At 36.4% G+C, this 11,244-nt stretch overlaps 1 protein-coding gene across 1 annotated transcript in view; it reads right to left on the minus strand.

The window, feature by feature from the left end:
* LOC307148531 (uncharacterized protein) overlaps window positions 1-10,212 on the minus strand; it is a gene marked incomplete at its 3' end in the record, with an annotated part of 10,491 nt that extends 279 nt beyond the window's left edge. Inside the window, exons 1-5 of the mRNA XM_079854142.1 lie at window positions 10,142-10,212; window positions 7,672-7,762; window positions 5,641-5,726; window positions 4,291-4,381; window positions 3,033-3,118 (exon numbers count right to left, since the gene is read on the minus strand). Of these exons, the coding sequence (XP_079710268.1) occupies window positions 3,033-3,118; window positions 4,291-4,381; window positions 5,641-5,726; window positions 7,672-7,744 (336 nt within the window). The 5' untranslated portion in view covers window positions 7,745-7,762; window positions 10,142-10,212. The remainder of the gene's footprint in view (window positions 1-3,032; window positions 3,119-4,290; window positions 4,382-5,640; window positions 5,727-7,671; window positions 7,763-10,141) is intronic.
* Window positions 10,213-11,244: the final 1,032 nt, after the last annotated feature.

The following is an 11,244-nucleotide window of genomic DNA, read 5'->3' on the forward strand; positions in this document are numbered from 1 at the left end:
CAACAAAAGTAAGGGTGCACGATTCAGAAAATGTCATGATTCGATTCGATATCGATTTTTAGCCTCAAGATTCGATTCAAAATCGATTTTCGATTCAAAAAAACGATTCACAGTATGTAAATGACATTTACAAATTTAATTTTTTTTTATTAAAACAGTTGTATGTTAAGAATTTTAAACTAATATAACTTCAAAACATACAAGTAGCAAATAATAAAGAGGAGCATAGAAACAACAAACAAACAAATAGTGCTTTCAGTAGCCTATTTAAGATTATCTGAACGTTTTCCATTCAAGAACTGTGAGTGATTTTTCTTCATCTTTAGGCTACTGTTGTTTTTTACTATGACATCATAGACTGCGGGAGATCTGCATTCACGCACGGATCTCTTCTGAAATATAAGAAGTAAAGTGGTTTGTCCTGTCCGTTTAATCCCTTAAGACATAACTGGCTGTTTACGTTAATTTTGCACAAGTATATTAAACCACTTACACGGAGTCGCACAGCCGCACGCGCGAGCAGTCTACACAAACAAAGTGCGCGTCAGCATTTGAAATTGAAAGCAGCCTTCTGTTAGTGAGGTTCATATTTTAAATATACAAGTCCACTGCATTCCAAACCACATAAATGATGACTTCGTAGAGCATTTGTAAGGAAAATACCGAAAGGCGAGACAGCACGCTTCAAGTGTAACGTAACATCAAACAAAGTGCGCGTCTCTCACAGCGCATCCTGTGCAATGACGCCTGTGAATGTCCTTGTAATTCGCTTCAACCTTTCCGAACTTATTAAAGATTATTTTACGGAAAGTGTGATTGGTGTATGTATGTGTGTGAGGAATTGGAAGAAAGCAGATTACGGGTGTTTCTAAAGCAAACTCAGCGTCATCGCATATCTGGTTAAAAACTAAGCTCAGAATCGATTCTGAAATTCTCAGAATCGATCCAGAATCGTTGGAGAGAGAATCGCGATGCATCGATGGATCGATTTTTTCTCCCACCCCTAAACAAAAGGATTATTGTGGCGAGGGGGGCGTGGTTTTGCGGAGTCTGTAGCGGGAGAGAGAGGACGGAGCAGAGCGGAGCGTAAGTAGGTCAAGTGCAGATGATGAACACCTGTGTCTGATTTCAGTAATTGGCGTGGAGAGACCGGATATAAGCCGGAGCGCGACAGAGAGAGAGAGGAACAGGCCTGTGTTTTAGGTGATGTTTTGTTTCTGTTCTGTGTTGCCAGCAGTCGTCCGTGAGGGGCTGCTGGCTTTTACTTTCATTTTGTATTTGGTTTATTTTTATCATTAAAATATGTTGAATGTTCGCCGGTTCCCGCTTCCTTCTTCCCATAACATCTGAACCTCGTTACACTGGTGCCGAAACCCGGGAAGGAAGAAGATCGCCGCCGCCATGCAGTCCCCGCCAGGTACGCCATTTGCGGACATCATCCAGTCGCTCGCCGGTCTTCACCAAGAGCATCACCAACATCTGCTGGCGATCAAGGAGGAGCAAGACAAACGCTTCGAGGCGCTCCTCCGATCCCAGCATGAAGACCGCGAGCTGTTCCGGAGCTGGGTAGACCGGGAGGTTCGGGCCATCCCCTCATCTAAAGACAGTACATCTCCTCTGCCGCTCAACAAGATGGGTTCTCAGGATGAACCGGAAGCGTTCTTGGATTTATTCGAGAAATCGGCAGAGGATCGGGGATGGCCCATGATCTGGCCAATGCGGCTTATTCCTCTGCTATCAGGAGAGAGACGAGCTGGGACCTCGTTGTGTGCTGCTGAGAGCTGGAGAGAATCACCGAAAGAATTCTGAGTTATTTTGTTTTGTGGCTGTGCTTGTGCACGGTGAATGCGCTTTGTGCGCACCTTTTGTTTATTTTATAAGAAACGTGAATAAAGCGAGAGTCCCAGCTCAAGCCGACCCCTGTCTTCTTCCTTCCTTACTAATACTGAACTGAACCTCATCACAATCATATTTAAATTATAACAACAACAAAAGCAAAGACACTATAGCACCTAACTCTTGTTGTAATCCTAAACTTGACATAAACTGTAAACTTGCCCCTCAAATCTGATTGGAATCACGTTCATCATTCAGATATAATACATGATTTTCTTTGCGCAATTTACACACTTTTCACTGAGATTTCACTGTTCCAAACCTGTATTAATTTCTTTCTTGTGCTGAACACAAAAGAAGATATTTTGAAGAATGTGGGAAACCAAACAGCTGCTGGTCCCCATTGACTGCTATAGTAGGAAAATAATATATACTATGTAAGTCACAGGGGACCAGCAACTGTTTGGTAACCCACATTCTTAAAAATTACTTTTATTTAATGAGTAAAAAATGATGAATGATGACATTTTGGGGGGAACTATCCCTTTAAATATACAACAACAAAACACAAAGAGAAAATCACTCACTGCTCTTGACTGAGGAACTTTAATAGAGTAGCTTTAATAAGAATCAGTCTATGTAGTGTTTTATTTTTTACATTTGTTCATTCAATTTCTAACTTGACTGCCACTGTTACTGTTGAAATACTCCTACTGTAGCTGAAAGAATTAAGCACTGTTTATTTCATTTGTATATTATGTTGTGTATATGTAATGTGTATCTTTGTTCTTATTTTTTTATAACAAAGAGATTTTTTATCTTTGCCACTTTGGTCTAAATGTCTGCCATTCTTTTTTCTTTTATATTTTAATACCTTGTGCGGATTTGTTTTTAAAAGGGAATTTAGTTTGGCTGTAATGCTCAGACACTTGCAAAATAGTAAAAGCAGCATAAAAAGAATAGTGATAAAATCGTGATATATTTTTGCCATATTGCCCAATCCTACTTAAAAGGACTTTGCTATTATCTACCATTTAGAGTTGATTTGCTGTTACGCCATCTAATGGTTAAATGTAGGTACTGTAACATTCGCCAGGGCATCAAATTTGACTCCTTTATGGCAAAATATAATTAGTTCACACAAATAGTTAAACCCCAAAATGGATTTGTTCAAAAAAAAAGTAAAGTATTCTCACCGCTCGGCTGTTACTGTAACCACCAGATGAACCCACAGAAGAGCTGATCCTGTCTGCTCTTCCTCTCATATTCAGCTGCCATTGAGCTAAGGAGAAAGATTATTAAATTATTAATTTAATATTTAGATTTTTAATGTTGTCTCCATATGTTCCCTCCAACATTATTGGCAGTCATTTGATGTTTATTGTTTGTATTTATTAGGGGTGTAACGATACGCGTATTCGTATTGAACCGTTCGGTACGAGGCATTCGGTTCGGTTTTCGGTACGCATTTTCAAACCGAACGGTTCGTTGGACCATTTTTCCTGCCGACCAAAATTTCATTATTTCAAATGTAGGCGCGTTGCGCGCGGCAAGTGCGGTCATAATGTAAGAGACGCCGACGCGACCACAACATTGCCCAACATCAAATGGCAAACGTAATGCAAGCGGAACGAAACTGCTCGTTACTGTGTGGTTGACGGACTGTTTATCAGTTTGGACCAGTGGAGCGCGAGTCGATCGTGATCATGCGACACTGTTACTACAAAGCGCTAATAAGAGATCCAGTAAAGAAAGCATTTGAATTCGCCACAGAAGTAATAACATTGCTGCGAGATCTAGTGAGAAACATTCACATTTCTCTGTTATTAACGGATCAAACAGCGCTGACATGGAAGCCAGGAAGAAATATTGTGCCATGAATGAACTATCCAGTGTCCACAGATCAGCAACATTCACCATGGATTTACTGTAGTAACACTAACTGCAACCATGGAAGTTTGGCAGGAATAGTAGGCATAATGCCTTCAAGTAACATTACGTCAGTTTTATTTTGACATTATGAATACAATTGCTGCCCTCAAATGTTAATCTGAACTAAATCTGAACCTTTGTTTATAACTAGGCTACTACAATATTACATTTCATTTTTTCCAAGGAGCTGTTTTGTTTTATTATGCTCCTAAGAGTCAATTATAGCTCTAGAATTGCTCAAAGTAAAAAAATATATCATACTTTATGATGTTAGTTTTAATAAATAAATAAAATGAATAAAAAAAAAATGAAATCAAGGAAATTTCTCTGGCATTTCTTTCTTTTTGCTCTATCAAAAACGTACCGAACCGTGACACAAGTGTATCGTATTGAACCGAACCGTGAATTTTGTGAACCGTTACACCCCTAGTATTTATATATTCATGGTGAAAGTTTGTTGTTGCGCTCCTTTATTGGTGACACCAGAAGAAATACTGCAAGTCATTGTGGGTAAAACACAACCTGGAGTGCTGCTACTCGGCCCGGGCTCAGCGCTCAAACCCGGTGTCGCCTCTTCACTGCTGCTGAAGAACATCTGGCTGCTTTCACAGGCCTTTATAACAAAACAAAAAAACAATTACTGTGAAAATAAACCAAATTTACCTAGGTCAATGCAACTATTGGCAAATTAGTAAACTGCTAAGTATAGTATTTAAATTATAACAACAAAAGGATAATATTTAAATTATAACAACAAAAGGATCATATTTAAATTATAACAACAAAAGGATCATATTTAAATTATAACAACATCAAAAGTAAAGACACTATAGCACCTAACTCTTGTTGTAATCCTAAACTTGACATAAACTGTAAACTTGCCCCTCAAATCTGATTGGAATCACGTTCATCATTCAGATATAATACATGATTTTCTTTGCGCAATTTACACACTTTTCACTGAGATTTCACTGTTCCAAACCTGTATTAATTTCTTTCTTGTGCTGAACACAAAAGAAGATATTTTGAAGAATGTGGGAAACCAAACAGCTACTGGTCCCCATTGATTGCTATAGTAGGAAAATAATATATACTATGTAAGTCACAGGGGACCAGCAACTGTTTGGTAACCCACATTCTTAAAAATTACTTTTATTTAATGAGTAAAAAATGATGAATAATGACATTTTGGGGGGAACAATCCCTTTAATGTAAAACAACAAAACACAAAGAGAAAATCACTCACTGCTCTTGACTGAGGAACTTTAATAGAGTAGCTTTAATAAGAATAGTCTAGTCTAGTGTTTTATTTTTTACATTTGTTCATTCAATTTCTAACTTGACTGCCACTGTTACTGTTGAAATACTCCTACTGTAGCTGAAAGAATTAAGCACTGTTTATTTCATTTGTATATTATGTTGTGTATATGTAATGTGTATCTTTGTTCTTATTTTTTTATAACAAAGATAAAGTAATGACAAAGATTTTTTATCTTTGCCACTTTGGTCTAAATGTCTGCCATTCTTTTTTCTTTTATATTTTAATACCTTGTGCGGATTTGTTTTTAAAAGGGAATTTAGTTTGGCTGTAATGCTCAGACACTTGCAACATAGTAAAACCAACATAAAAAGAATAGTGATAAAATCGTGATATATTTTTGCCATATTGCCCAACCCTACTTAAAGGGACTTTGCTATAATCTACCATTTAGAGTTGATTCGCTGTTACGCCATCTAATGGTTAAATGTAGGTACTGTAAAATTCGCCAGGGCATCAAATTCGACTCCTTTATGGCAAAATATAATTAGTTCACACAAATAGTTAAACCCCGAAATGGATTTGTTAAAAAAAAAAAAGTAAAGTATTCTCACCGCTCGGCTGTTACTGTAACCACCAGATGAACCCACAGAAGAGCTGATCCTGTCTGCTCTTCCTCTCATATTCAGCTGCCATTGAGCTAAGGAGAAAGATTATTAAATTATTAATTTAATATTTAGATTTTTAATGTTGTCTCCATATGTTCCCTCCAACATTATTGGCGGTCATTAGTGGTGCACGATATATCGGCCGCCGATATAATATCGGCCGATATGGTCATTTTTTTACACATCGGTATCGTTCCGATGTCAAAATATGGCCGATGTGAACAGGCCGATATTTGACGTGTGAAGTTGAAGATGAAGTTGACCATGCTGATTCGCGATCTTAGCAGTAGTGAACGCGCCTGAGAGAAATACACATTTCATACAGATGACATAAGCAGAGAACAGTCTGTTTTCTTTCGTTTTGAATTGTTCTGTTTAAAAATAGACGTTTCAGGCTTTCTATATATGTCTCAGGTCTGTGTGGCAAATAGGTTTCGGTTCATTTATGAGACGCGTTCCAGGTTCACGCGCCGTCGCCTCCGTGTCCTGATTAAATATTTGCTACTATATTTACTTCTTTTATTAAATCCAGGCAATTGGTTGATGAAACATTGATCAAAATTAAGATACAATTAATACAAAACAAAATGAAATTTAAAGACAGGCTTTGTGCTTTCTGTTTGAAGTCTCTGTGAAAGTTTTAAGTCTTTTAGTGCCGCTTTCAGACGTGCGTACGGAGAACTGTCCCGTCCGTAACATTGTTAACACAGTCCAGTGCGACTCGTTTTTTTCCTCTTCATGACACATTTTTGACTGATCGTTTTTTGACTCGTAGATATTTGAATATATTGCTTGATATTTGATACCCGTTCGAATTAGATTTTTCTCAAAAGTGACAGCACGTGTGATTTGTGGATTACTGATAAGCGCGAGTGGAGAAACAGGCGTTTATTTATTCATTCTCAGTGTTAAGAAACGTAGCCTTCATGTGTTACGTTATTGTGTTAATAATAACTAAAGTAGCCTACCTAATTATGTTACATATTTATTTTGTATGAAAACTAGCGCGTTCGTTACTTATGGATTAAAAAGTAGGCTACCGTTGTATCAGTGCTGCGCGAGCGCTCTCTCACAAACACGGACGCGCGCGCACACAGAGAGAGAAGATAATTGTAAAATGAAAAATTGACGGGCTAAGTTTAAATTTTGTTCTTGCTTGTTTTTGTTTTTTTCTGTCAAAATGTCAGAAAGCATTTTGTATTATCCATCCGTGTTTTTAAAAATCGTTAAATGACGGACGTTTTACTGTTAACACAGCCCATATGTCGGATTCGTCTTATAGCCTACTTGTTATTATTTTTAGAATAAGTGATTCGTTATGCTATTATTGGACTCCTGTCTATTCATTGTCAACTGTTTTCTATAAATATGTTTGTATTGGCTAACATTTATTCATCTAATGCGTGTCCTGTTTAAAATGTGCAATGTTCAAACGCAAAGACAGCACGTCACAAGAAGCCCTTTTCCCTGTGGTATTTTTTAGTATCATATTTGGATATTGGAATAATAAATTAAGTAGCCTATCTTAATTGTACACAATGTTCCTTTTTTTTTTTTTTACTGTTTTCTAAGGGTTTCTTAATTTTAGACAAGTTGACCAGCACACATTATATGCAATGCAATATAATGCATGTGTGTAGTATGTGTGACATATTTTGCACACAGGTAAAGGTGCCCAATATCAGTCATTTCTAAAGTAAAAAAAAATGTGTTTTGGAAAATAGCTCTTTATTTGATAATCATTAAAATTTGTTTTCTATACAGAGATATCGACATCGGTAAATATTGGTATCGGCCATAACAGCAATATTAATATCGGTTATCGGTATCGGCCACAATTTTTACATCGGTGCATCACTAGCGGTCATTTGATGTTTATTGTTTGTGTTTATATATACATGGTGAAAATGTGTTGTTGCGCTCCTTTATTGGAGACACAAGAAGAAATATTGCAAGTCATTGTGGGTAAAACACTACCTGGAGTGCTGCTACTCGGCCCGGGCTCAGCGCTCAAACCCGGTGTCACCTCTTCACTGCTACTGAAGAACATCTGGCTGCTTTCACAGGCCTTTATAACAAAACGTAAAAACAATTACTGTGAAAATAAACCAAATTAACCTTGGTCAATGCAACTATTGGCAAATTAGTAAACTGCTAAATATAATATTTAAATTATAACAAAATTTAATTTAATTTAATTTAATCCGCTGCTGTTCACTCTGTACATGCTACCATTAGGAGATATCATTAGGAAACATGGAATTAGCTTTCACTGTTATGCTGATGATACTCAGCTGTATATTTCTTCAAAACCTAACGAAACTTATCAATTCATAAAATTAACGGAATGCATAGCAGATATAAAAAATTGGATGACTCGTAATTTCCTACTTCTAAATTCTGAAAAAACAGAGTTTCTAATTATTGGACAAAAAACTTCCTCACGTAATAACCTAGAATACTGTCTAACACTTGATGGCTGCTCTGTTAAGTCTTCGTCGTCGGTTAGGAACCTGGGTGTGCTCTTTGATACCAATCTTTCATTTGAAAGTCACGTGTCTAGTATCTGTAAAACTGCATTTTTCCATCTTAAAAATATATCTAAATTACGCCATATGCTCTCATTGACAAATGCGGAACAATTAGTTCATGCGTTCATGACCTCAAGGCTAGATTATTGCAATGCTCTACTGGGTGGTTGCCCTGCACGTTTAATAAACAAACTACAGCTGGTTCAAAACGCAGCAGCTCGAGTTCTTACCAGAACCAGGAAGTATGACCATATTAGCCCGGTTCTGTCAAAACTGCATTGGCTCCCTATTAAACATCGCATAAATTTTAAAATATTGCTGATTACTTACAAAGCACTAAATGGTTTAGCTCCGCAGTACTTGAGCGAGCTCTTAACGCATTATAGTCCGTCACGTCTATTGCGATCTCAAAATTCCGGCCAGTTGATAATACCTAGAATATCAAAATCGACTGCTGGCGGTAGATCCTTCTCCTATTTAGCACCAAAACTCTGGAACAGTCTTCCTACCATTGTCCGGGAAGCAGACACACTCTGTCAGTTCAAAGCCAGATTAAAGACACATCTCTTTGACCTAGCATTCACATAATACATTATAGACTTCTATAATTTAATGTTAGGCTGCATAGATTAGGTCAGCCGGAACCGGGAACACTTCCCATAAATCCTGATGTACTCGTTACATCATGAGAAGAATGGCATCTACGCTAATTTTAGTGTCTGTGTTTATCCCGAGGTTTTCCTGCAGCCTGCCGGATCCAGATCTGACGAAGGACCTTCGCCTGGACCGATGACAACGCAGTGCTGAAGTGCCAACTAGTCTCTCCCTATGGAGGATCCCTCTACCACTCTACAGATAAGGCGTTGTCGGGAAATTCGTTTCGCGTTCCTACCCCAAAGCAACAAAATAAAATAAAATTCTTTATCAAAATTTATAAGGAAAGACAAGTACTTTGTTTAGGCTTGGCTTGTAGGGAATTCCAAACCTGCGTATTTTCAAACGCACATAAATAGAACCCATTCTAAATGCGCATGTGAACGCCATCAGCGTTTCTCACAGGTTCGCGTTTAAAGTCTGTGTAGAGGGAATGGTGTCGTCTTAGCGGCCCCTAATTTAATAACAAATGATCGTTGCGACGGAAGCAAATCAATCAAAACTAACTTTAGATGGAAAATAACTTAACTCTGCTATAAAGCCAAAAAAATCTCTGTTACCTTAAATTATACGCTTATCTCTGTGAAGCTGCTTTGAAACAATCTACGTTGTTAAAAGCGCTATATAAATGAAGATGACTTGACTTGACTTAACCAAAAAAGTAAAGACATTATAGCACCTAACCCTTGTTGTAAGCCTAAACTTTATATAAATTGTAAACTTGCCCCTCAAATCTGATAGAAATCTTGCTCATCATACTAGTAGGCTATAATAGTACACGATTTGCTTGAGTATTTTACACACTTTTCACTGAGGGGTAATGATCTTCTGGAACTACTTTACTATATAATCTACCATTTAGAGTTGACTTGCTGTTACGCCATCTGGTGGTTAAATCTATGTACTGTTAAGGTACTGGAACATTCGCCATATGGCATCAAATTCGACTCCTTTATGGTAAAATATAATTAGTTTACAAAAATGGTTAAACATTAACTACAATAACGAAGCTTGCTTATGTTTTCTGTAGTGTTAAAGTTTCATTAAGGTAATGTCCTGACCTGAAGTGAATTTGTTCAAAAGTAGCAGTAAAGGATTCTCACCACTCGGCTGTAACCGCCTGGTTTGCATTTACCTAGAATAAACTTTCCAAAATTTCTTTTGTGATATTCCTACTTGTGTATACTAGTAACTATAAACTTATTTAACCACTCTTTACGCATTTGAGTATTTTATATAGTGTAAAAGTACATTTTTCTCACCTCCAGATGCAAAAATATTAACGGTTGCCTCGTTTTATATTTTCGCGCCTCAACTAGCCGCGGGAACGTCACGTGAGGGACTGAGGAAAAAAGTCACGTGACTAGCGTAATCGTGAAAGCGTCTTAATTATCATTTTAACTCTTCTTATATTTTGGCGATGGACAAACATAAATCGCGTTACTGCCCAAAGTGTTATTAAACTTCCAAAGGCTATGATTTAATTAAATAAATTTGAGTGCTTCACGTTTCAAAGCCTGAGCTGAATTATTTGACCCATAGTAATAGATTTTACTAATATCAGTGTTATTATAGTTAACAAAACTAAATAAATAAATGTATTACTTGAAATAAATGTTAACTGACTAAATAAAATGTAAAAACCTTAAACTTTCCTTATTTTCATTTAGATGAAATGAACCTGTTATTTAGTTTCATTAACCTGATGTAGCCTACTAAACTAAAACTGAAATAAGAACTGTACAGACGTTAAATGCAATGAAAGCAGAAAATATATATTGTGCAAATATATATATTGTATATATAAACAAAATATATTAACAAAATCTGTAATAGTATCACAGTGATACTAAAATTACACTAGTAAGGCAAAATCAGTTTATTACAGTGCGATATATATATATATCTATATCTATATCTATATATATATATAGATATAGATATAGATATAGATATATATACACTACTGTTCAAAAGTTTGGGGTCAGTAAGATTTTTTTATATTTTTAAAATAAGTATCTTCTGCTCACCAAGGCTGCATTTATTTGATTAAAAATACAAACAAAAATAGTAATATTGTGAAATATTATTCCTATTTAAAACAGCTGTTTTCTATGTGAATATACAGTAAAGTGTAATTTATTCCTGTGATCAAAGCTGAATTTTCAGCATCATTACTCCAGTCTTCAGTGTCACATGATCCTTCAGAAATCACTCTAATATGATGATTTGATGCTCAAGAAACATTTATGATTATTATCAATCTTACTGACCCCAAACTTTTGAACGGTAGTGTATATGTATGTGTATATATATATATATATATAAACAGAGACACATTTTTGTGTGTATTTGACCGGTTAAG

This window comes from Squalius cephalus (genome assembly GCF_949319135.1).
Source record: "Squalius cephalus genome assembly, chromosome: 20".
Lineage (NCBI taxonomy): Eukaryota > Metazoa > Chordata > Actinopteri > Cypriniformes > Leuciscidae > Squalius > Squalius cephalus.